General features: G+C 37.4%; 1 protein-coding gene across 1 annotated transcript in view; it reads left to right on the plus strand.

Moving 5' to 3' along the window:
* The first annotated feature begins 6,150 nt into the window (after positions 1-6,150).
* LOC309653050 (uncharacterized protein) overlaps positions 6,151-26,574 on the plus strand; it is a 324,817-nt gene continuing 304,393 nt past the window's right edge. The window contains exon 1 of the mRNA XM_082447427.1: positions 6,151-6,821. Coding sequence (XP_082303553.1) covers positions 6,159-6,821 — 663 coding nt within the window. The 5' untranslated portion in view covers positions 6,151-6,158. The remainder of the gene's footprint in view (positions 6,822-26,574) is intronic.

The following is a 26,574-nucleotide window of genomic DNA, read 5'->3' on the forward strand; positions in this document are numbered from 1 at the left end:
TTCATTATGTCAATCATTCAACCCTAACACGAAGTATTTTTCCCATTTTACAGAAGAGAGATTGGAAGATCAGTAAGGTTGACTCACTTGTTCAAGGTCATTTAGCTAATAAGTAGTGTATCTAAGTGTGTTTGATCCCACTATAGCATGCTATCTCTCAGAAATCTAAGGACTTGATGAAATTTTTAATTTTTTGTCTTTCCCTACCTATGAACAAAAGTATAAAAATCAAACTTTACTCAGCCTGTGTATACACGTTTTTACTCCATTGGTGCATCATTGATAGAAAATATGCTATACTACAGTACGTAATAGAGGACTTACATTTATAGAGTACTTCTCAGTTTTTCAAAGCATTTCAACATAAATTTTCTAAATTAATTTGACCATAAGCTGTCAGTTCACTAAAATTTTGAAATAATAGTAATAATAATAATAGAAAGTGGATTAATTCACTCAGCCAAGTAAAACAATTTGTTGATCATAGGAGATCAGTCCAAGATAGCTCTTTCTAATGCAGTCACCCCTGATTAAACAGAAAAGCTCTTTTTATTTTAAGGATGACTTATGTCTCTTACTTCTAGTAGATTATCCTATTTCTAAATATGTTGTCTACTTGGTGCAAGGTTAAGTGACAAGTGAGTTATAAAACTCAGAACTATCTGGAGGTGAAATTGGGACCACCTTACTTTTAGTATTTATTAGAAAAAATAAAGAAGCAGATATTGGTCCACGGTGAAAGAAAAAAAAAATCAGAACTGATAATAATCCCAGGAAGATAATTGTGTCAACTAACCCTTTGGCTACTGTATAAAATTGTAACTCTTGCTGGTTTTATTCCATTGAATATGCTATGAAAGTTATTATAAAATCAGACCTGGAGTCATAGCAAAATGTGCTAACAAAAATTTTGAATAGTTCTGAAACCCTTAACCTTGTGGCCCCTGAACAAATTGCTAGGTGGCCTATGCCTGTCTTATATGCCTTCTATCTGAAATGAAATATCTCCTTCCTTCAGAAAGGACCGAATATTCTCATACCATCTCCTAGCATTCTTATAGGGCTGTTCTGCCTAAACAATGTTCTGAGCTTTTCCCTTCACTGTATTATAAAATTCTCTGCGGATATTTCATATTGAAATTGATTGGATAGAGTAGATGACTAATAATATGTTACTCCATCTAAAAAGATTGATGTAGCAGTTAAGAATGCATTCTGCTGCAAATAACAAAAAATCTTACTATAAGTGCTTAAAGAGATAAATTTGGGGGTAAGCAATCTAAGGCTAGTACTGTAGCTTAATGATACTATCAAAGACCTATATTCTTTCTAATATCATCCTTTACCATATTTAGCAGTATAAACTTTTGCTTTCATACTTGTTGCCTCATGATTGTGAAATAACTGTTGTATCTCTGAGCCTAACACCTGAGATCCTGGCAGGAAAAAGAGAGGAGTGCAAAAAGGGGCAAAAAAGGTGAAAGACTTTCTTTTAGCAAGGTTTCACCTTTAAAATCAGAAAGAGATGCCCTTTCCAGAGACTTCCTCATACATCTCACTGATCAGAGTTATGTCTCATGGCTACTCCTAACTATTTAACACAGCTACTGGGAAATTGGGAAATAGAGCTGTTTTTAGCTGGCACTACTACCATGAACAAAGTAAGCTTTTTGTTAGTAAGGAAAAAGAAAGACATGTAATGGGCATGCAATAAGTAAGCAACAAGAAATATCTGCCACAATGGGTATTTTAACAGTATATGAGAAATAAGGAAGGAAGAAAAAGAAAGGAAGGAAGGAAGGAAGGGTGGGAGGGAGGGAGGGAGGGAGGAAGGGAGGAAAGAGAGAAAGGAAAGACAAAGGAAATATTTAAAAATCTAATGGTGGCATTAGTCAGTGAAAAGGACATGGTGGAGATATTTTGGAGAATAAGGGGACTTTTTTGAGATCACTCAAATTATTCATATAGACAGAAGCCTCCTTCATCAATATAATAGGAGATACCAGTTACTGAATGCCTACTTTATGCCATGCACGGTATGCATATTATTTCATCTAATTTTCACAGCAACCTTATGAGACAGGAACGCATAATCTAATAACAAAACCATATAAGAAGTGCTAATAATAAGATATATGTGTCATGGGAACACAGAGGAACAATGAACATAATTCAGATATGAGCCTTGTACAAGTTGAGATTGTATAAATCTGTTTTCAAGATTCTTTTATTGGTAGTATATAGAGAATACGGTATGGTAGAAAGAGAAGATGACAAATCTAGGTTTTTACTGTATCCAAATAAGAAAAGTAGGCTTTATTATGTTGAGGAAAGTTCCCTCTATGGCTACTTTCTGGAGGGTTTTTATCATAAATAGGTGTTGAATTTTGTTGAAAGCTTTCTCTGCATCTATTGAGATGATCATATGGTTTTTCTCCTTCAATTAGTTAATATGGGGTATCACGTTGATTGATTTGTGTATATTGAAGAATCCTTGCATTCCTGGGATAAACCCCACTTGATCATAGTGCATGATCCTTTTAATGTGCTGTTGGATTCTGTTTACTAGTATTTTGTTGAGGATTTTTGCATCTATGTTCATCAGTGATATTGGCCTGTAGTTTTCTTTCTTTGTGACATCTTTGTCTGGTTTTGGTGTCAGAGTGATGGTGGCCTCATAGAATGAGTTTAGAAGTGTTCCTCTCTCTGCTATATTTTGGAAGAGTTTGAGAAGGATAGGTGTTAGCTCTTCTCTAAATGTTTGTTAGAATTCCCCTGTGAAGCCATCTGGTCCTGGGCTTTTGTTTGTTGGAAGATTTTTAATCACAGTTTCAATTTCAGTGCTTGTGATTGGTCTGTTCATATTTTCCACTTCTTCCTGGTTCAGTCTCAGAAGGTTGTGCATTTCTAAGAATTTGTCCATTTCTTCCAGGTTGTCCACTTTATTGACATAGTTGCTTGCAGTAATCGCTCATGATAGTTTGTATCTCTGCAGTGTCAGTTGTTACTTCTCCTTTTTCATTTCCAATTCCATTGATTTGAGTCTTGTCCCTTTTTTTCTTGATGAGTCTGGCTAATGGTTTATCAATTTCGTTTATCTTCTCAAAGAACCAGCTTTTAGTTTTATTGATCTTTGCTATGGGGACATATGTATATGTATAACTGATTCACTTTGTTATAAAGCAGAAACTAACACACCATTGTAAAGCAATTATACTCCAATAAAGATGTTAAAAATAATAATAATAATAAAATTAAGTATAAAAAAAAAGAAAAGAAAAGTAGGCTTGAATTTATACTAGACCTATATGCTATTGTTGCTTTTGAAAATTTAGGTCATGTCTACCCAGTGCAGGAAAATTTGGCCCCATTTCTCCAGCAGTGTCTTGAGAGTATGCTAACAGATAATTTGTCCTGGCAGAATTGCTCATTCTAGAACACCTCTCAACGACAATCCCACAAGAATGAAATACCTTTCTCAAAATTTTAAATAATTCATTTATTTTAATATGAGTTTTTGTTTACTCATCTGTTGTTTGTTTGTACTTTACCCAATTCAGATAAAGTGGTCACCACTTTATCTGAATTGCAACCACTGCTCTTGTTACTCTCACAAGAAAAGAGTTTTTTGCAAAACTGCAAGAGGATGTTTTGTGTACCTTTCTGAACAACTTGTAACGTATTGAAAAGTTCCCTAATACATTTGAAAATCTGTTTGCTTTTTAAAGAGCACCAGGTGTTCAGAGCTACACATGAGAACTGCCATCGTTAAAAATACAAAGAAATGGAAGGAGGAGGGCAAGACGGCGGAAGAGTAAGACGCGGAGATCACCTTCCTTCCCACAGATACATTAGAAATACATCTACACGTGGAACTGCTCCTACAGAACACCCACTGAATGCTGGCAGAAGACGTCAGACCTCCCAAAAGGCAAGAAACTACCCACGTACTTGGGTAGGGCAAAAGAAAAAAGAAATCACAGAGACAAAAGAATAGGGACAGGACCTGCACCAGTGGGAGGGAGCCGTGAAGGAGGAAAGGTTTCCACACACTAGGAAGCCCCTTTGCAGGCGGAGACTGCGGGTGGCAGAGGGGGGAAGCTTCGGAGCCACAGAGGAGAGCACAGCCATAGGGGTGCGGAGGGCAAAGTGGAGAGATTCCCACACAGAGGCTCAGCGCCGAGCAGCACTCACCAGCCTGAGAGGCCTGTCAGCTCACCCGCTGTGGCGGGCGGGGGCTGGGAGCTGAGGCTCGGGCTTCGGTCGGATCGAAGGGAGAGGACTGGGGTTGGCGGCATGAACACAGCCTGAAGGGGTTAGTGCACCACAGCTAGCCGGGAGGGAGTCCGGGAAAAAGTCTGCAGCTACCAAAGAGGCAAGAGACTTTTTCTTGCCTCTTTGTTTCCTTGTGCGCGACGAGAGGGTATTCAGAGCACCACCTAAACGAACTCCAGAGATGGGCGCAAGCCGCGGCTATCAGCGCGGACCCCACAGCAACAGGGGCGCAGAGGGAAAAGCGGAGAGATTCCAGCACAGAGAATCAGTGCCGACCAGCACTCACCAGCCCGAGAGGCTTGTCTGCTCACCCTCCAGGGCGGGCGGGGGCTGGGAGCTGAGGCTCGGGCTTCGGTCGGATCCCAGGGAGAAGACTGGGGTTGGCGGCATGAACACAGCCTGAAGGGGTTAGAGCACCACAGCTAGCCGGGAGGGAGTCCGGGAAAAAGTCTGCAGCTGCCCAAGAGGCAAGAGACTTTTTCTTCCCTCTTTGTTTCGTGGCACGCAAGGAGAGGGGATTCAGAGCGCTGCCTAAACAAACTCCAGAGACGGGCACGAGCCGCGGCTATCAGCGCGGACCCCAGAGATGGGCATGAGACGCTAAGGCTGCTGCTGCCTCCACCAAAAAGCCTGTGTGCGGGCACAGGTCACTCTCCACACCACCCCTCCCGGGAGCCGGTGCAGCCCACCAAGGCCAGGCTCCCGTGATCCCAGGACAACTTCCCCAGGAGGACGCATGGCGCGCCTCAGGCTGCTGCAACATCATGCCGGCCTCTGCTGCTGCAGGCTCGCCCCACATCCGTATCCTTCCCTACCCCCAGCCTGAGTGAGCCAGAGACCCCGAAGCAGCTGCTCCTTTAACCCTGTTCTGTCTGGGCGGGGAACAGACGCCCTCAGGCGATGTACACGCAGAGGCAGGTCCAAATCCAAAGCTGAACCCCAGGAGCTGTGCGAACAAAGAAGAGAAAGGGAAATCTCTCCCAGCAGCCTCAGAAGCAGCAGATTAAAACTCCACAAACAACTTGACGTGCCTGCATCTGTTGAATACATGAATAGACAAAGAATCATCCCAAACTCAGGAGGTGGACTTTGGGAGCAGGATATATTAATTTTCCCCCTTTTCCTTTTTTTTGTGAGTGTATACGTGTATGCTTCTGGGTGAGATTTTGTCTGTATAGCTTTGCTTTATAATAGCTTTATTTTATTTCATTTTATTTTATCCTCTTTCTTTTTTTCTTTCTATTTTTTCTCCCTTTTACTCTGAGCCGTGTGGATGAAAGGCTCTTGGTGCTCCAGCCAGGCATCAGGGCTGTGCCTCTGAGGTGGGAGAGCCAACTTCAGGACACTGGTCCACAACAGACCTCCCAACTCCACATAATACCAAATGGCGAAAATCTTTCAGAGACCTCCATCTCAACATCAAGACCCAGCTTCACTCAACGACCAGCAAGCTACAGTGCTGGACACCCTATGCCAAACAACTAGCAAAAGAGGAACACAGCCCCATCCATTGGCAGAGAGGCTAACTAAAATCATAATAATGCCACAGACACCCCAAAACACACCACAAGACGTGGACGTGCCCACCAGAAAGACAAGATTCAGCCTCATCCATCAGAACACAGGCACTAGTTCCCTCCACCAGGAAGCCTACACAACCCACTGAACCGACCTTAGCCACTGGGAACAGATACCAAAAACAACAGGAACTACGAACCTGCAGCCTGTGAAAAGGAGACCCCAAACACAGTAAGATAAGCAAAATGAGAAGACAGAAAACAACACAGCAGGTGAAGGAGCAGGGTCAAAACACACCAGACCTAACAAATGAGGAGGACATAGGTAGTCTACCTGAAAAAGAATTCAGATTAACGATAGTAAGGATGATCCAAAATCTTGGAAATAGAATAGACAAAATGCAAGAAACATTTAACAAGGATGTAGAAGAACTAAAGAGGAACCAAGCAAAGATGAAAAACACAATAAATGAAATTAAAAATAATCTAGAAGGGATCAATAGCAGAATAACTGAGGCAGAAGAACGGATAAGTGACCTGGAAGATAAAATGGTGGAAATAACTACTGCAGAGCAGAATAAAGAAAAAAGAATGAAAAGAACTGAGGACAGTCTCAGAGACCTCTGGGACAACATTAAACGCACCAACATTCGAATTATAGGGGTCCCAGAAAAAGAAGAGAAAAAGAAAGGGACTCAGAAAATATTTGAAGACATTATAGTTGAAAAGTTCCCTAATATGGGAAAGGAAATAGTTAATCAAGTCCTGGAAGCACAGAGAGTCCCATACAGGATGAATCCAAGCAGAAACACGCCAAGACACATATTAATCAAACTATCCAAAATTAAATATAAAGAAAACATATTAAAAGCAGCAAGGGAAAAACAACAAATAACACACAAGGGAATCCCCATAAGGGTAACAGCTGATCTTTCAGCAGAAACTCTGCAAACCAGAAGGGAGTGGCAGGATATACTTAAAGTGATGAAGGAGAAAAACCTACAACCAAGATTACTCTACCCAGCAAGGGTCTCATTCAGATGTGATGGAGAAATTAAAAGCTTTACAGACAAGCAAAAGCTGAGAGAGTTCAGCACCACCAAACCAGCTTTACAACAAATGCTAAAGGAACTTCTCTAGGCAAGAAACACAAGAGAAGGAAAACACCTACAATAACAACCCCAAAACATTTAAGAAAATGGGAATAGGAACATACATATCAATAATTACCTTAAATGTAAATGGATTGAATGCTCCCACCAAAAGACACAGACTGGCTGAACAGATACAAAACAAGACCCATATAAATGCTGTCTACAAGAGACCCACTTCAGACCTAGAGACACATACAGACTGAAAGTTAGGGGAAGGAAAAAGATATTCCATGCAAATGGAAATCAAAAGAAAGCTGGAGTAGCAATTCTCATATCAGACAAAATAGACTTTAAAATAAAGACTATTACAAGAGACAAAGAAGGACACCATATAATGATCAAGGGATCGATCCAAGAGGAAGGTATAACAGTTGTAAATATTTATTCACCCAACATAGGAGCACCTCAATACATAAGGCAAATACTAACAGCCATAAAAGGGGAAATCGACAGCAACACAATCATAGTAGGGGACTTTAACACCCCACTTTCACCAATGGACAGATCATCCAAAATGAAAATAAATAAGGAAACACAAGCTTTAAATGATACATTAAACAAGATGGACTTACTTGATATTTATAGGACAGTCCACCCAAAAACAACAGAATACACATTTTTCTCAAGCGCTCATGGAAGATTCTCCAGGATAGATCATATCTTGGGTCACAAATCAAGCCTTGGTAAATTTAAGAAAATTGAAATCGTATCAAGTATCTTTTCCAACCACAACGCTCTGAGACTAGATATCAATTACAGGAAAAGATCTGTAAAAAATACAAACACATGGAGGCTACACAATACACTACTTAACAAGGAAATGATGACTGAAGAAATCAAAAAATACCTAGAAAAAAATGACAATGGAGACACGACGACCCAAAACCTATGGGATGCAGCAAAAGCAGTACTAAGAGGGAAGTTTATAGCAATACAGGCCTACCTCAAGAATCAGGAAACATCTCGAATAAACAACCTAACCTTGCACCTAAAGCAATTAGAGAAAGAAGAACAAAAAAACCCCAAAGCTAGCAGAAGGAAAGAAATCATAAAGATCAGGTCAGAAATAAATGAAAAAGAAATGAAGGAAACAATAGCAAAAATCAATGAAACTAAAAGCTGGTTCTTTGAGAAGATAAACAAAATTGATAAACCATTAGCCAGACTCATCAAGAGAAAAAGGGAGAAGACTCAGATCAATAGAATTAGAAATGAAAAAGGAGAAGTAACCACTGACACTGCAGAAATACAAAAGATCATGAGAGATTACTACAAGCAACTCTATGCCAATAAAATGGACAACCTGGAAGAAATGGACAGATTCTTAGAAATGCACAAACTGCCGAGACTGAACCAGGAAGAAATAGAAAATATGAACAGACCAATCACAAGCACTGAAATTGAAACTGTGATTAAAAACCTTCCAACAAACAAAAGCCCAGGACCAGATGGCTTCACAGGTGAATTCTATCAAACATTTAGAGAAGAGCTAACACCTATCCTTCTCAAACTCTTCCAAAATATTGCAGAGGGAGGAACACTCCCCAACTCATTCTACGAGGCCACCATCACCCTGATACCAAAACCAGACAAAGATGTCACAAAGAAAGAAAACTACAGGCCAATATCACTGATGAACATAGATGCAAAAATCCTCAACAAAATACTAGCAAACAGAATCCAACAGCACATTAAAAGGATCATACACCATGATCAAGTGGGGTTTATCCCAGGAATGCAAGGATTCTTCAATATACGCAAATCAATCAACGTGATACATCATATTAACAAACTGAAGGAGAAAAACCATATGATCATCTCAATAGATGCAGAGAAAGCTTTCGACAAAATTCAACAACCATTTATGATAAAAGCCCTGCAGAAAGTAGGCATAGAGGGAAATTTCCTCAACATAATAAAGGCCATATATGACAAACCCACAGCCAACATTGTCCTCAATGGTGAAAAACTGAAACCATTTCCACTAAGATCAGGAACAAGACAAGGTTGCCCACTCTCACCACTATTATTCAACATAGTTTTGGAAGTGTTAGACACAGCAATCAGAGAAGAAAAAGAAATAAAAGGAATCCAAATCGGAGAAGAAGAAGTAAATCTGTCACTGTTTGCAGATGACATGATACTATACATAGAGAATCCTAAAGATGCTACCTGAAAACTACTAGAGCTAATCAATGAATTTGGTAAAGTAGCAGGATACAAAATTAATGCACAGAAATCTCTTGCATTTCTATACACTAATGACGAAAAATCTGAAAGTGAAATTAAGAAAACACTCCCGTTTACCATTGCAACAAAAAGAATAAAATATCTAGGAATAAACCTACCTAAGGAGACAAAAGACCTGTATGCAGAAAATTATAGGACAATGATGAAAGAAATTAAAGATGATACAAATAGATGGAGAGATATACCATGTTCTTGGATTGGAAGAATCAACATTGTGAAAATGACTCTACTACCCAAAGCAATCTACAGATTCAATGCAATCCCTATCAAACTACCACTGGCATTTTTCACAGAACTAGAACAAAAAATTTCACAATTTGTATGGAAACACAGAAGATCCCGAATAGCCAAAACAATCTTGAGAACAAAAAATGGAGCTGGAAGAATCAGGCTCCCTGACTTCAGACTATATTACAAAGCTACAGTAATCAAAACAGTTTGGTACTGGCACAAAAACAGAAATATAGATCAAGGGAACAGGATAGAAAGCCCAGAGATAAACCCACGCACATATGGTCACCTTATCTTTGATAAAGGAGGCAAGCATATACAGTGGAGAAAAGACAGCCTCTTCAATAAGTGGTGCTGCGAAAATTGGACTGGTACATGTAAAAGTATGAAATTAGAACACTCCCTGACACCATACACAAAAATAAACTCAAAATGGATTAAAGACCTAAGTGTAAGGCCAGACACTATCTAACTCTTAGAGGAAAACATTAGCAGAACACTCTATGACATAAATCACAGCAAGATCCTTTTTGACCCAGCTCCTAGAGAAATGGAAATAAAAACAAATATAAACAAATGGGACCTAATGAAACTTAAAAGCTTTTGCACAGCAAAGGAAACCATAAACAAGATCAAAAGACAACCCTCAGAATGGGAGAAAATATTTGCAAATGAAGCAACTGACAAAGGATTAATCTCCAAGATTTACAAGCAGCTCATGGAGCTCAATAACAAAAAAACAAACAACCCAATTCAAAAATGGGCAGAAGATGTAAATAGACATTTCTCCAAAGAAGATATACAGATTGCCAACAGACACATGAAAGAATGCTCAACATCATTAATCATAGGGAAATGCAAATCAAAACTACAATGAGGTATCATCTCACACCGGTCAGAATGGCCATCATCAAAAAATCTAGAAACAATAAATGCTGGAGAGGGTGTGAAGAAAAGGGAACCCTCTTGCACTGTTGGTGGGAATGTAAATTGATAGAGCCACTATGGAGAACAGTATGGAGGTTCCTTAAAAAACTAAAAGTAGAACTACCATATGACCCAGCAATCCCACTACTGGGCATATACCCTGAGAAAACCATAATTCAAAAAGAGTCATGTACCAAAATGTTCATTGCAGTTCTATTTACAATAGCCAGGACATGGAAGCACCCTAAGTGTCCATCATCGGATGAATGGATAAAGAAGATGTGGCACATATATACAATGGAATATTACTCAGCCACAAAAAGAAATGAAATGGAGTTATTTGTAATGAGGTGGATGGAGTCAGAGTCTGTCATACAGAGTGAAGTTAAGTCAGAAAGAGAAAAACAAATACCGTATGCTAACACATATATATGAAATCTAAGGGAAAAAAACGGTCATGAAGAACCTAGTGGCAAGATGGGAATAAAGACACAGACCTACTAGAGAATGGACTGGAGGATATGGGGAGGGGGAGGGGTGAGATGTGACAGGGTGAGAGAGTGTCATGGACATATATACACTACCAAATGTAAAGTAGATAGCTAGTGGGAAGCAGCCGCATAGCAGAGGGAGATCAGCTCGGTGCTTTGTGACCACCTAGAGGGGTGGGATAGGGAGGGTGGGAGGGAGAGAGATGCAAGAGGGAAGAGATATGCGAACATATGTATATGTATAACTGATTCACTTTGTTATAAAGCAGAAACTAACACACCATTGTAAAGAAATTATACTCCAATAAAGATGTTTAAAAAAAAATACAAAGAAATGAATTGAATGTACGGATATTATCTAAATATGGCCTTAACAAAAAAGAGATTTCTCAGATATATTTGTTAAGTGTTGGTTGATTGGCCTTTATTTTTTTAAAAAGCAGCCTTTCATTAATACCTAACCAACAGCTAATAAAATGCAAACTACCCACTTTACATACTGAAAATGATATAGAAGACTGGCATTGTAGACAGAACATCCAGCATTGAGGTAATTCATACTCATATCGCCATTACAACTGTGTTTTCTCTCTACACCATACACTTAAACATCTGTTTTTAGGTCTATTTTTGTTTTATTTGGCTTTTTAAAAAATGAATTTGTAATTTAAGTAACAAGAGGTTGTCTCAACAGTGGAAGTTACCATAGCTGCCAATGTTTCTTTAAAGTACAATGAGTGCTTTTGAGATATCTGAATCAATTATTTGACTAGTTACACATGTTTGTGCATCTTCTCTCAAGTAGAGGTGAGGTGTACTTAGTTTCTCATTCTTAAGATTTTTTTCATCTTTTCCAAGTGAATAGGAGTTGTGTTGCAACTTAGGGAAAGAGAGGATTAGGAAGAAAAACTAAAGGCATCTGGAGAGTGAAAGTGATAAATTTAGTTTACCATCAAACAGAAAAATAATGAGAATAAGAATGAGGTGTTTTAGGTAAAACTGGGTAGAAAATTCTAAGCCTGTACAAAGCTCCAGGTAGTCTTTTTTTATTAACATCTTTATTGGAGTATAATTGCTTTACAGTGGTGTGTTAGTTTCTGCTGTATAACAAAGTGAATCAGCTATATATTTTATATATATATATATATATATATATCCCCATATCTCCTCCCTCTTGCGTCTCCCTCCCACCTTCTGTATCCCACCCCTCTAGGTGGTCACAAAGCACAGAGCTGATCTCCCCGTGCAATGCAGCTGCTTCCCACTAGCTATCTATTTTGTATTTGGTAGTGTATATATGTCAATGCTACTTTCTCACTTCATCCCAGCTTACTCGTCCCCCTCCTCGTGTCCTCAAGTCCACTCTCTACGTCTGCGTCTTTACTCCAGGTAGTCTTTTGATTCTCTGTTATTTTATAAATATGTCCTCTTTTTTCTCTGCAAATGGTTTGTACATCGTTACTAGTGTCTTCTAAACAAGTTCTTTTGACTTTTCAATGATGGAAAGTTTCTGAATGCATTTGGGCCAGAAAAAAAAATATATGTTTATATTAGATAAACACATATCTGCTTCACTTGTTTTCTGGACCAATCTGGTATGCATAGTTGAGGGAATTTTTGAGAGCCATCATTTTCTTTGGATTTAATTAAGACTGTAAGTTCCTGAGAGCATGAACTTCATCATCTGTATATTCTAATCTACATATAATGTGACACCATTAGCCTTAGACTCTCAGGTGTCTAGGCAACATGTGTGTTTGGTCTGATTGCACTGGGGAAAACAGGCTTTTTCATAAATCTGTCCTGGATCCTGCTTCTGACTCTAATTCTAATCAGCCCCTGAGCTGATTCTTTCTGCAGCCAGGGCTACACATAGTCACTGACCTTGGCACCTATTAAGTAGTCTCTGAGACATACAAAAGTAAGGCATGCAGCTGACTGTTGAGTCTTATCTGATTTTCAGAGAATTTCTAAGGAAGCACACAATCTCCATTCATCACAGAAACTCTCTCTAGGTTCACGACAGCTCACAATCTATAAATTCAAAGACTCAGACAGAATAGAATTAATCGGGATTGAGTATCAACAATGCTGTTTCTAAATTATTTATTCCACTTCCAGGAATTAGTTTCAATCACAGTTTAAACAACACAATATCACTCCCTTCATTCTCAAATATATTACAGGCTGATTCCATATATCCAAACAAATGGAAGTTATATTTCACCAAACACTTTCAAAAGGGCTACTATATTTTTCAATAGACAATGTATGAGCAGACGAATTGCTATAACAGTAAACTCCTTTGCAACCTTATCATAACTGATCTTTTTAGCACAATTTTTTTTCTATTTACAAAAGTAAGTATATGCCAAATGCAGAAAATTAAGTACAAAAAGTAAGAAAAAGGAATACAATGACCAAAATAACATTTGTAATACCACCATCCAGAGATAATCATTGTTAATGTTTTTGCATATATCTATATATCTCTAGTTACATTTATTACTACATTTATTTGTATATTTCAAAGTGGTATTACATTGTAATACTTTTTTGAAACTTATATTTTACCTTAGCATTGGATTGTATTTTCCCATATCAATAAATATTCTCCAACAACATGATTTTTAATGGCAGTACACCTTACCTCCGTATGAACTTTCTATAATTAACTTAATTTTCCATTGCTGGACATTTTGATTGTTTCTAATTTTCCACTATTATAAATAATATCTTGATGAAAATCCTTATGTATTAATTTTTGCATGTATCTTTGATAATCTCCTTAGAATAAATCCCTAGGAGAGGAATTGCTAGATGAAAGGTCATGCATATTTTAAGACTTAGTTTGTTGCCAAACTATAGCTGACCTTATCATGTTTACATTATATGTTTATATTATATTGTTGTAGAAAGAGAACCTACCAGTTTTTTTCTTACATGAAGAAACAGCTACACATATATTCAAATATTTATACTAGCTCTTATTTTTTTTTCACATAATGAACCATTTGCACTTAAGTATATATTTATATCTATCTGCCTATTATTTGTGTGTCAAATCGATGTTGCACACACTTATTTTTCATTAAATTCAGAACAGTACCCAGTAACTTCCACCTGAACACAGATATCCCCAAATGAGAATGGAAAAATCACCAATTGATTTTCCATCAGTAAAGCTGAGCATTTTCAGAGGTGTACCCTGGACATACAACATAAGTGAAAACATAGTGGGGTCAAAATGGCAAGGGTCTTTCAAAAGGCCTATAACAAGTGTCTGCTTTGAACAGGTATTGTGATAAATATTCTGCATTTGCATATGAATGGGGTGGGGGAGATTGGTGCAAAGTCATAAATAGAAAAACAGAGGCCCTACGTTCAAGCACTGCCAGAAAATTGATTGCTGGAGACTGGGATATTCAATAAAATACTATTTGGGGGATGTAGCAAAGCCATGTCTCCAAATAAAAACGAATCTAGATGAATAGATTAAAAGTATAAAAATTTGTAGTGATCAGCATCAAAGTTTGCTCTATAACTATAACTATATTTTAATCTCACTACTATTTTCTAATATGAAAAGGTATCCCCCAAATTATACTTTAATGCAAAAGGAAATATTAAAGCGCAGAATATAGACAAATAACATATTTTCAAATCAGTCTTGATAGCAATTCTCCATCGTGAAAAATTTTGTATAGAATGAAGTATAGAAGATAATAAAAGGCAGACAACTTTATAATTGAGGTGAGGGTAAGGAGAAGTCTATTGAATTCCTGGAAAGCATTTGTGCTATGATTTATTAAACTTTACATTGATACTTTAGCCACCTACTCTATTATTGGCACTGTGCTAAGCTCTGTGGAGACGAAGAAAAATAAGCCAAGTTGTCTGACCTTATCGAATGGAGAATAACAGCAGTAAATATAAATAATGGATAATCTCTCTTGAAGGTTTAGTATATATATATATTAGGGTTCTTGGTTACAAGAAACAAAAATTGACTCTGGCTAAATTAAGCATAAAAGGGTAGTTTATATACTTTCAGTCGAATGGGACCAGAGAACCAAACTTGAAGTTTTCACAGGTTGTGCTGGAAACTACCACCAGAACTTTTACTACCACTTCAGTAATTGGACATAGTTACTGCTACTGCTATTGCCCACCAGCAGAATTATTTCTGGATTACCCCAATGTCCTCTAATTTCTAGCTTCCATTCAAAGTCTGAGGTGGGTGATTCTAATTTTCAGAGGTTTAATATTCTCTTACCTTACTTGCCAGGCAAATTAGAAAAGGGAGACTCTGGTATTTTCAGCTTCTGTGGTAGGAGGTGGTATATGCCTCATAAAGTGAAGGATTGCCAAAAACATAAGCAGATGTTCAAGATGCTTGGCAGATACGAATAATTACAAATATCCATAATGGTTGGATACTGTACTGAGTGATTAATATAACCTTTCTTTTTTTTTTTTTAATCAGTCATCAATTTTATACACATCAGTGTATACATGTCAACCCCAATCGCCCAATTCAGCACACCACCATCCCAAACCCACCGCGGTTTTCCCCCCTTGGTGTCCATACGTTTGTTCTCTACATCTGTGTCTCAACTTCTGCCCTGCAAACCAGTTCATCTGTACCATTTTTCTAGGTTCCTCATACATGCGTTAATATACAATATTTGTTTTTCTCTTTCTGACTTACTTCACTCTGTATGACAGTCCCTAGATCCATCCACGTCTCAACAAATGACTCAATTTCGTTCCTTTTAATGGCTGAGTAATATTCCATTGTATATATGTACCACAACTTCTTTATCCATTCATCTGTCGATGGGCATTTAGGTTGCTTCCATGACCTGGCTATTGTAAATAGTGCTGCAATGAACATTGGGGTGCATGTGTCTTTTTGAATTATGGATTTCTCTGGGTATATGCCCAGTAGTGGGATTGCTGGATCATATGGTAATTCTATTTTTAGTTTTTTAAGGAACCTCCATATTGTTCTCCATAGTGGCTATATCAATTTACATTCCCACCAACAGGACAAGAGGGTTCCCTTTTCTCCACACCCTCTCCAGCATTTGTTGTTTGTAGATTTTCTGATGATGCCCATTCTAACTGGTGTGAGGTGATACCTCATTGTAGTTTTGATTTGCATTTCTCTAATAATTAGTGATGTTGAGCAGCTTTTCATTTGCTTCTTGGCCATCTGTATATCTTCTTTGGAGAAATGTCTATTTAGGTCCTCTGCCCATTTTTGGATTGGGTTGTTTGTTTCTTTAATATTGAGCTACATGAGCTGATTATATGTTTTGGAGATTAATCCTTTGTCCGTTGATTCGTTGGCAAATATTTTCTCCCATTCTGAGGGTTGTCTTTTCGTCTTCTTTATGGTTTCCTTTGCTGTGCAAAAGCTTTGAAGTTTCATTAGGTCCCATTTGTTTATTTTTGTTTTTATTTCCATTACTCTAAGAGGTGGATCAAAAAAGATCTTGCTGTGATTTATGTTAAAGAGTGTTCTTCCTATGTTTTCCTCTAAGAGTTTTATAGTGTCCAGTCTTATATTTAGATCTCGAATCCATTTTGAGTTTATTTTTGTGTATGGTGTTAGGGAGTATTCTAATTTCATTCTTTTACATGTAGCTGTCCAGATTTCCCAGCACCACTTATTGAAGAGACTGCCTTTTCTCCATTGTATATCTTTGCCTCATTTGTCATAGATTAGTTGACCATAGGTGCGTGGGTTTATCTCTGGGCTTTCTGTCTTGATCCATTGATCTATGTTTCTGTTTTTGTGCCAGTACCATATTGTCTTGATTACTGTAGCTTTGTAGTATAGTCTAAAGACAGGGAGTCTGATTCCTCCAGCTCCGTTTTTTTCCCTCAAGACTGCTTTGGCTATTCGGGGTCTTTTTTGTCTCCATACAAATTTTAAGATGATTTGTTCTAGTTCCATAAAAAATGCCATTGGTAATTTGATAGGGATTGCATTGAATCTGTAGATTGCTTTCGGTAGTATAGTCATTTTCACAATATTGATTCTTCCAATCCAAGAACATGGTATATCTCTCCATCTGTTTGTGTCATCTTTAATTTCTTTCATCAGTGTCTTATAGTTTTCTGCATACAGGTCTTTTGTCTCCCTAGGTAGGTTTATTCCTAGGTATTTTATTCTTTTAGTTGCAATGGTAAATGGGAGTGCTTCCATAATTTCTCTTTCAGATTTTTCATCATTAGTGTATAGGAATGCAAGAGATTTCTGTGCATTAATTTTGTATCCTGCAACTTTACCAAATTCATCGATTAGCTCTAGTAGTTTTCTGGTGGCATTTTTAGGATTCTCTATGTATAGGATCATGTCATCCGCAAACAGTGACAGTTTTACTTCTTCTTTTCCAATTTGTACTCCTTTTATTTCTTTTTCTTCTCTGATTGCTGTGGCTAGTACTTCCAAAACTATGTTGAATAATAGTGGTGAGAGTGGACATCCTTGTCTCGTCCCTGATCTTAGAGGAAATGCTTTCAGTTTCTCACCATTGAGAATGATGTTTGCTGTGGGTTTGTCGTATATGGCCTTTATTATGTGGAGGTAGGTTCCCTCTATGCCCACTTTCTGGAGAGTTTTTATCAGAAATGGGTGTTGAATTTTGTCAAAAGCTTTTTCTTCATCTATTGAGATGATCATATGGTTTTTATTCTTCAATTTGTTAAAATTGTGTATCACATTCATTGATTTGCATACATTGAAGAATCCTTGCATCCCTGGGATAAATCCCACTTGGTTGTGGTGTATGATCCTTTTAATGTGTTGTTGGATTCTGTTTGCTAGTATTTTGTTGAGGATTTTTGCATCTATATTCATCAGTGATATTGGTCTGTAATTTTCCTTTTATGTAGTATCTTTGTCTGGTTTTGGTATCAGGGTGATGGTGGCCTCATAGAATGAGTTTGGGGGTGTTCTTTCCTCTGCAATGTTTGGGAAGAGTTTGAGAAGGATGGGTGTTAGCTCTTCTCTAAATGTTTGATAGAATTCCCCTGTGAAGCCGTCTGGTCCTGGACTTTTGTTTGTTGGAAGATTTTTAATCACAGTTTCAATTTCATTACTTGTGATTGGTCTGTTAATATTTTCTGTTTCTTCCTGGTTCAGTCTTGGAAGGTTATACCTTTCTAAGAATTTGTCCATTTCTTCCAGGTTGTCCATTTTATTGGCATAGAGTTGCTTGTAGTAGTCTCTTAGGATGCCTTGTATTTCTGTGGTGTCTGTTGTAACTTCTCCTTTTTCATTTCGAATTTTATTGATTTCAGTCCCCTCCCTCTTTTTCTTGATGAGTCTGGCTAATGGCTTATCAATTTTGTTTATCTTCTCAAAGAACCAGCTTTTAGTTTTATTGATCTTTGCTATTGTTTTCTTTGTTTCTATTTCATTTATTTCCACACTGACCTTTATGATTTCTTTCATTCTGCTAAGTTTGGGTTTTGTTTGTTCTTCCTTCTCTAGTTCCTTTAGGTGTAAGGTTAGATTGTTTACTTGAGATTTTTCTTGTTTCTTGAGGTAGGCTTGTATAGCTATAAACTTCCCTCTTAGAACTGCTTTTGCTGCATCCCATAGGTTTTGGATTGCCATGTTTTCATTGTCATTTGTCTCTAGGTATTTTTTGATTTCATCTTTGACTTCTTCAGTGATCTCTTGGTTATGTAGTAACATATTGTTTAGCCTCCATGTGTTTGTGCTTTTCACGTTTTTTTCCCTGTAATTCATTTCTAATTTCATAGCGTTGTGGTCCGAAAAGATGCTTGATATGATTTCAATTTTCTTAAATTTACTGAGGCTTGATTTGTGACCCAAGATGTGATCAATCCTGTAGAATGTTCCATGCGCACTTGAGAAGAAAGTGTAATCTGCTGTTTTTGGATGGAATGTCCTATAAATATCAATTAAATCTATCTGGTCTATTGTGTCATTTAAATCTTGTGTTTCCTTTTTTATTTTCATTTTGGATGATCTGTCCATTGGTGTAAGTGAGGTGTTAAAGTCTCCCACTATTATTGTGTTACAGTCGATTTCCTCCTTTATAGCTGTTAGCAGTTGCCTTATATATTGAGGTGCTCCAATGTTGGGTGCATATATATTTATAATTGTTATATCTTCTTCTTGGATTGATCCCTTGATCATTACGCAGTGTCCTTCCTTGTCTCTTGTAACGTTCTTTATTTTAAAGTCTATTTTATGTAATATGAGTATAGCTACTCCAGCTTTCTTATGATTTCCATTTGCATAGAATATCTTCTTCCATCCCCTCACTTTCAGTCTGTATGTGTCCCTAGGTCTGAAGTGGGTCTCTTGTAGACAGCATATATATGGGTCTTGTTTTTGTATCCATTCAGCAAGCCTGTGTCTTTTGGTTGGAGCATTTAATCCATTCACGTTTAAGGTAATTATTGATATGTATGTTCCTATGATCATTTTCTTAATTGTTTTGGGTTTGTTTTTGTAGGTCCTTTTCTTCTCTTGTGTTTCTGACTTAGAGAAGTTCCTTTAGCATTTGTTGTAGAGCTGGTTTGGTGGTGCTGAATTCTCTTACCTTTTGCTTGTCTGTAAAGCTTTTGATTTCTCCATCAATTCTAAATGAGATCCTGCTGGGTAGAGTAATCTTGGTTGTAGGTTCTTCCCTTTCATCACTTTAAATATATCATGCCACTCCCTTCTGGCTTGTAGAGTTTCTGCTGAGAAATCAGCTGTTAACCTTATGGGAGTTCCCTTGTATATTATTTGTCGTTTTTCCCTTGCCACTTTCAATAATTTTTCTTTGTCTTTAATTTTTGCCAATTTGATTACTATGTGTCTTGGCGTGTTTCTCCTTGGGTTTATCCTGTATGGGACTCTCTGTGCTTCCTAGACTTGGGTGTCTAGTTCCTTTCCCATGTTAGGGAAGTTTTAGACTATAATCTCTTCAAATATTTTCTCTGGTCCTTTCTCTCTCTCTTCTCCTCCTGGGACCCCTATAATGCAAATGTTGTTGCATTTAATGTTGTCCCAGAGGTCTCTTAGGCTGTCTTCATTTCTTTTCATTCTTTTCTCTTTAGTCTGTTCTGCAGCTGTGAATTCCACCATTCTGTCTTCCAGGTCACTTATCCATTCTTCTGCCTCAGTTATTCTGCTATTGATTCCTTCTAGTGTAGTTTTCATTTCAGTTATTGTATTGTTCATCTCTGTTTGTTTGTTCTTTAATTCTTCTAGGTCTTTGTTAAACATTTCTTGCATCTTCTTGATGTTTGCCTCCATTCTTATTCCGAGGTCCTGGATCATCTTCACTATCATTATTCTGAATTCTTTTTCTGGAAGGTTGCCTATCTCCACTTCATTTAGTTGTTTTTCTGGGGTTTTATCTTGTTCCTTCATCTGGTATATAGCCGTCTGCCTTTTCATCTTGCCTATCTTTCTGTGAATGTGGTTTTTGTTCCACAGGCTGCAGGATTGTAGTTTTTCTTGCTTCTGCTGTCTGCCCTCTGGTGTTTGAGGCTATCTAAGAGGCTCGATGGGAGGCTCTGGTGATGGGTAGAGCTGACTGTTGTAATATAACCTTTCTTAATCTGCAGGGAACCACTGTTACAGGTGGATGACATCAGTCAGATTAGGTTAGGTTACATTGGAAAAAAAACTGCCAGATCTCAATGGCTTATAACAACAAAGGTTTATATCTTGCTCATGCAACATGTCTATTGTGGGCCAGCAGGGTAGGGAGACGCTTTTGCTCTCACTGTATTCACCCAGGGATCCAGACTGACTAAGGTTTTCGCATCTTCTTATGCCATGTTCTCAGTATGAGATTTTAGAGTTTACTGTGTCAGAGGGAGAGAGAGCAAGAGTTAAATCATGGTGATTAAATGTTTCAGTTTGGAATTGAAACAATTCTCCTCCGATTTCATTGGCCAGAACTACTCCTGTGATCATGTCTATGTTAAAGAGGGTGGGGAAGCTTAATCCTCCACATATCTGTAAGTAGAAAGAGAGCTAAATTTAGGGGGAATATTAGTAACGTCTACTATAGTAGGCACTATTTTTATTAGCACCTTCAATTTTAAGAAAATTTTAACACAGTGTTTAAGTAAGGTAGTAGTAATAGACAGAACTGGAAATTGAATATTTTCTAAGATTACATTAAGTTTTACAATAGCAATGATATCTAACATGCATTGAGAATCACTAAGCATCATTTTCATTTTCACAACAACACTTTCAGACAGGTTCAGTTATTGTCTCAGTTCAACAGATGAGGAAACTGAGGCTCTGAGAGATTGAATAATTTGCTCAAGTTTACACAGCTAGTAAGTAATGGATCAAGTCTGGAAGCAGTAGCATGATTTCAAACCTCATTTTTTAACTACTCTATTACATAGCTTCCACATACTTTGCTTTCTAACACAATATAAATAATGCATAGTTACCAGCTGATTTAAATGAATGTACAGACTACTAGAAGTGAGTTTTGTATAATAGATCTTTAGAGCTGCAAGAGACTTTAGAGATTGTTTCGTCCAATCATCTGCTTTTTCTAGGAGATTGAGGCCAAAAGAGGAAAAGAGTTATATGTAAAGTCATTGTTATTTAGTGGCTGAGCTAGGACTCACATGCAGGCCCTAAGCAATATTTGGTCATACATTGAAACCTGCAAAAGTTTTCTGTATCTTGAGATGCTAGTATTACCTCAGAAACTCATTCTAGACCATATCTTATCCAGACTCATGTGTATGTCATCCTTCCTAAATTCACAAGGGTATTGTTACTTGTTTATAAGGAGGCTATGGAGTAGAGAGAGAGAGTGGGAGAAGGGTAAACCTATTTGGGTAGACCAACAACAGAATGTAAGAGGGGATGATTAATTCAGGGTCTATATAGAGGCTTTTTCTACTTCAGTCTTGAATTGACTGAAGGAAGAGGAATAGAAACCTGGTTTATCATAATCAATCAGTAAGAGAGTGTCTGGAAATGCCACCACAGCTGTCATAAATGCATCTAAATCAGAAACTGATGTAAAAAGTTGAGATGAGGAAAGATGAGCAGGCTTCATATTCTGCTGCTAACAACACTTTGCAGCATTTTATTCCTATTCCAAATGTCTGTTTGTTGTAATAGAATAGCCTCTGTTTAGTAAGGTTCAATCCTATGGTAAGGACTCCACTGTTATTTGTTATTTGTATATTGTCATTTGTTAACAGATAATTCTAGGGGATCTTAATTGCACAGAGTTCTCTCCTTGGAGACAGTGGTCTTGAAATAATGTAGCTAGAAAACACTTTTAAATCAAATCAACATTTATAGCACTTGCTTAGTATGTGGAAGGCACTATGTAAGGTGTTTCTCTCTGGAATTTTTGTAATAGTTTGAAATTCAGTAGCAAGGAGACCCAGAAAGGGAAGAGGAAGAATTTAATTATTTGTAGAATAAGACCACTGGTGGTTAAGGTAAAGGCTATAAATGTGTCTTTCTGATATATAAATAATGGCATTTCTGAGAACATAGGGTGAGAGAGTAGTTAAATGTTGGATAGGGTCCATTTTTTTAATAGCTATACAATGAAAGTTGATGAGCTGTTTCTGTGTTCCTTGGTGGTTTTATGTGAGTGATTACAGCTATCATTATTGGAGATTTAACATGAATTCTGTACGTGTTTGAAATGCACAAAATCAAAATAATAGCTAAAAGAAACTTCCTTCAAACAAATTGTCACATGCCACAAGCAGAACTATGTTTTATCTGTTTGTTTGTTTGTTTAAATTAGGCTTGGGAAGTAAGCTATCAGCTTTGAAAAATTCCTTTTGGTGACATTAACCAGGGAACCTATTCAAAACCAAAATTATCCTTTCTCTCAAACTTGCAAATCCTGACTTTTCTATTTCTATTTTATTTCTCCATCTCCCTACTTTCCACATCCAAGAAGTGACTGAGTTCTGTAAATTCTAGAGCCATGGGGAGTCTCAATTCCATCCTTTCCTTGCAATTATCTTAACCCAAACCTTCAATACCCTTCATTTCATTACAGTTGTCTCAAAATTGTTTTCTCAAGGCTGGCCTTTCCTCTCTCTTAACTAGTGGTTCACAAACTTTTGTGTGGATCAGAATGACATGAAAACTTATTAAAACACAGATTTTGGTTTTCTGTCCAGAGTTTCTGATTAAGTAGGTCTGGAGGGGGACAAGAATTTATTTGTAACTAGCAAATCAATAATGTTAATGTTGCCAGTTCTGGGATCAGACTTTGATTAGTCCCACTCTAATCCATCCTTTTTCCTATTCATTGTTGTCAAGTCCACCTTCTTATAGCAGAGCTCGATTATGTCCCTTCTTTGTTTATAAAATTTCAGTGGCTCTCCTTTCCCTAACAAATAAATCTGACCTTAAAGCTTTCCTCTGTCTTCTAGCTCTACCTCTTTTTCCTGACTTATCTTCTACCTTTATTCTCTAAGATGGTAGGTTACATAATAGGTTAAAGAAAAGAGCTCTGGAATTATATAGGCTTGGATTTGAATCCTATCTTTACCACTTAAAAGAGTGGGGAGTTGTAGAAGTGTCCTCAGTTTCCTCATTTCTAAAGTGAGCATAATAGTACCTACCTTTTAAGGTCTTTGTTAGGATTAATTTAATTAATACATATAAGATACTTAGAACAATGCCTGAAACCCAGTAAACGGGAGTTATTAAAAATACACTATACTAGTCCAACTATATATCTCATCATTTCCTGAAAAAAAGCACCCCCTTTTTCCTTCTTTATAATTATGTTTATACTCATAAATCTCCCTTCCCCTGATAAATCCTTTCTTCAATTTTTACCTCTGCCAAATTCTTCTCAGTTCTTGAGATTTGTCTCAAATGCCAACTCTTCTAGGATATATTTCATCACCTTCATCCCCCAGCCGGGAGGAATGATATATTTTTCTCCTGAATCTACATACGATATATATCACTATGTATTTTTCTTTGTATTATAGATAATGATATGATTTTCATGTTTCCCTACTCGATTGTAAATTCTTAGTGAATGGGGTTTAATGTCACCTACCCTTGGCACCTAGTAGTACTTCACAAAGTCTAAAAGACCCTTCATGATCTAGTACCTGCCTATTTAGTCAACCTCTTCTTACATCATTCTATCAATTATTCTGTGTGCTTTGGTTATATTGAAATTATCTGTTCCTGGAATGCACCATGTTATTTTCTATTTCAAGGTCTTCACACATGTTATTCCTTCTACCTGCATCATTTTCTTCAACATTTGCTTCCGTGTTATATGATCTGGAAGCAGCCTGCTCTTCTTTGCCATAAATGACACCACTGTTTTATGTGTTACTTTATATCTATTTTCCCCATTTCTCCATGAAGAAAGAGGACACATCTGTTTGACTTAAACCTTATAGTCTAGTATACTGTTTTTAACCTGCTTTGTTCACCTCATACTATAATGATGAACATCTTCCTAGACTGAAAAACAGATCTATACTCATTTTAATGGCTGCAGAATAGTCCATTTTATGGATGCTCCACTATTTATTTAACCAATCTTCCATTGACGGGCACAAGTTGTTTCCAATTTTTCAGTAATTTAAACTAAACTTCAATGAACATCTTTGTACACTTGCTCCATTTTTCCTTGAAGTAAATTCCTATGAGAACTTTCTTAGTCAAAGAGTGTGAGTTTTTAAAATGTTGACTTCCACCCTTGTGAAGGGTAGCAATATATGCCACCCCAAAATATGCCTCTTTGGCATAAGGATTATTATGCTTAAGTTGAATATTTTGAGAGCCTGCAGACACAGCAAAAGCTCTAAAACAGAGAAGTTAACCTTTTGTAAGGGACATATATATTTACAAAGGAAATCTCTGTGCCTCTCATTACCAAGAACCTCAGGTTGATTAAATCACGAGAGAATCTTACTAATAGAGAATGCACAGACTACAATCTACATAACAAATTTCACCCTTGTTTACCATGCTTTTCCTGGTAAGTTCCCTTAACAGGTCTCTCCCTGTCTTTAGCAGAAGATGGTATTTAAGGTAGTGGCATGGACCATCTAAAGAGTTACTCATTCTCCCTGGATATCTTCCACATATACATGAAGTATACATGCTAATAAATTTCTGGTTTTTGTGTTTTTTTTTAATGTTGACTTCCAGTTCTCAGACGTGTAAAAACTTGGGAGTTGTCACTCCTGCCTTTTTGACAATGAAACCTGAACACAATGAAAAAAAAACATTTTTCTTGTCCCCATGAGAGAACTGAGGTCACAGGGCAAACCTCCACCAGGAAATCTGTAGAGACAGGCAAATCCAGAGAGTAAGAGTTGAAATAGCAGTCGCTCCCATCAAGCCTCTTAGATAGCCTCATTCACCAGAGGGGAGAGAGCAGAAGCAAGAAGAACTACAATCCTGCAGCCTGTGGAACAAAAACCACATTCACAGAAAGACAGACAAGATGAAAAGGCAGAGGGCTATGTACCAGATGAAGGAACAGGATAAAACCCAGAAAAACAATTAAAAGAAGTGGACATAGATAACCTTCCAGGAAAAGATTTCAGAATAATGATAGTGAAGATGATCCAGGACCTTGGAAAAAGAATGGAGGCAAAGATCGAGAAGATGCACAAAACATTTAACAAAGACCTAGAAGAATTAAAGAACAAACAAACAGAGATGAACAATACAATAACTGAAATGAAAACTACACTAGAAGGAATCAATAGCAGAATAACTGAGGCAGAAGAATGGATAAGTGACCTGGAAGACAGAATGGTGGAATTCACTGCTGCAGGACAGAATAAAGAAAAAAAGAATGAAAAGAAATGAAGACAGCCTAAGAGACCTCTGGGACAACATGAAATGCAACAACATTCGCATTGTAGGGATCCCAGAAGGAAAAGAGAGAGAGAAAGGGCCAGAGAAAATATTTGAAGAGATTATAGTCTAAAACTTCCCTAACATGGGAAAGGAAATAGCCACCCAAGTCCATGAAGCGCAGCGAGTCCAATACAGGATAAACCCAAGGAGAAACACACCGGGACACATAGTAATCAAATTGGCAAAAATTAAAGACAAAGAAAAATTGTTGAAAGCAGCAAGGGAAAAACGAAAAATAACACACAAGGGAACTCCCATAAGGTTAACAGCTGATTTCTCAGCAGAAACTCTACAATCCAGAAGGGAGTGGCACAATACATTTAAAGTGATGAAAGGGAAGAAACTACAACCAAGATTACTCTACCCAGCATGGATCTCATTCAGATTCGATGGAGAAATCAAAAGCTTTACAGACAAGCAAAAGGTAAGAGAATTCAGCACCACCAAACCAGCTCTACAACAAATGCTAAAAGAACTTCTCTAAGTGGGAAACACAAGAGAAGAAAAGCACCTACAAAAACAAACCCAAAACAATTAAGAAAATGATCATAGGAACATACATATCGATAATTACCTTAAACGTGAATGGATTAAATGCTCCAACCAAAAGACACAGGCTTGCTGAATGGATACAAAAACAAGACCCATATATATATGCTGTCTACAAGAGACCCACTTTGGACCTGGGGAAACATACAGACTGAAAATGTGGGGGTGGAAAAAGATATTCCATGCAAATAGAAATCAAAAGATAGCTGGAGTAGTAATACTCATATCAGATAATATAGACTTTAAAATGAAGAATGTTAGAAGAGACAAGGAAGGAC

Source organism: Balaenoptera physalus, assembly GCF_965194825.1.
Source record: "Balaenoptera physalus genome assembly, chromosome: X".
Taxonomy (NCBI): Eukaryota; Metazoa; Chordata; class Mammalia; order Artiodactyla; family Balaenopteridae; genus Balaenoptera; species Balaenoptera physalus.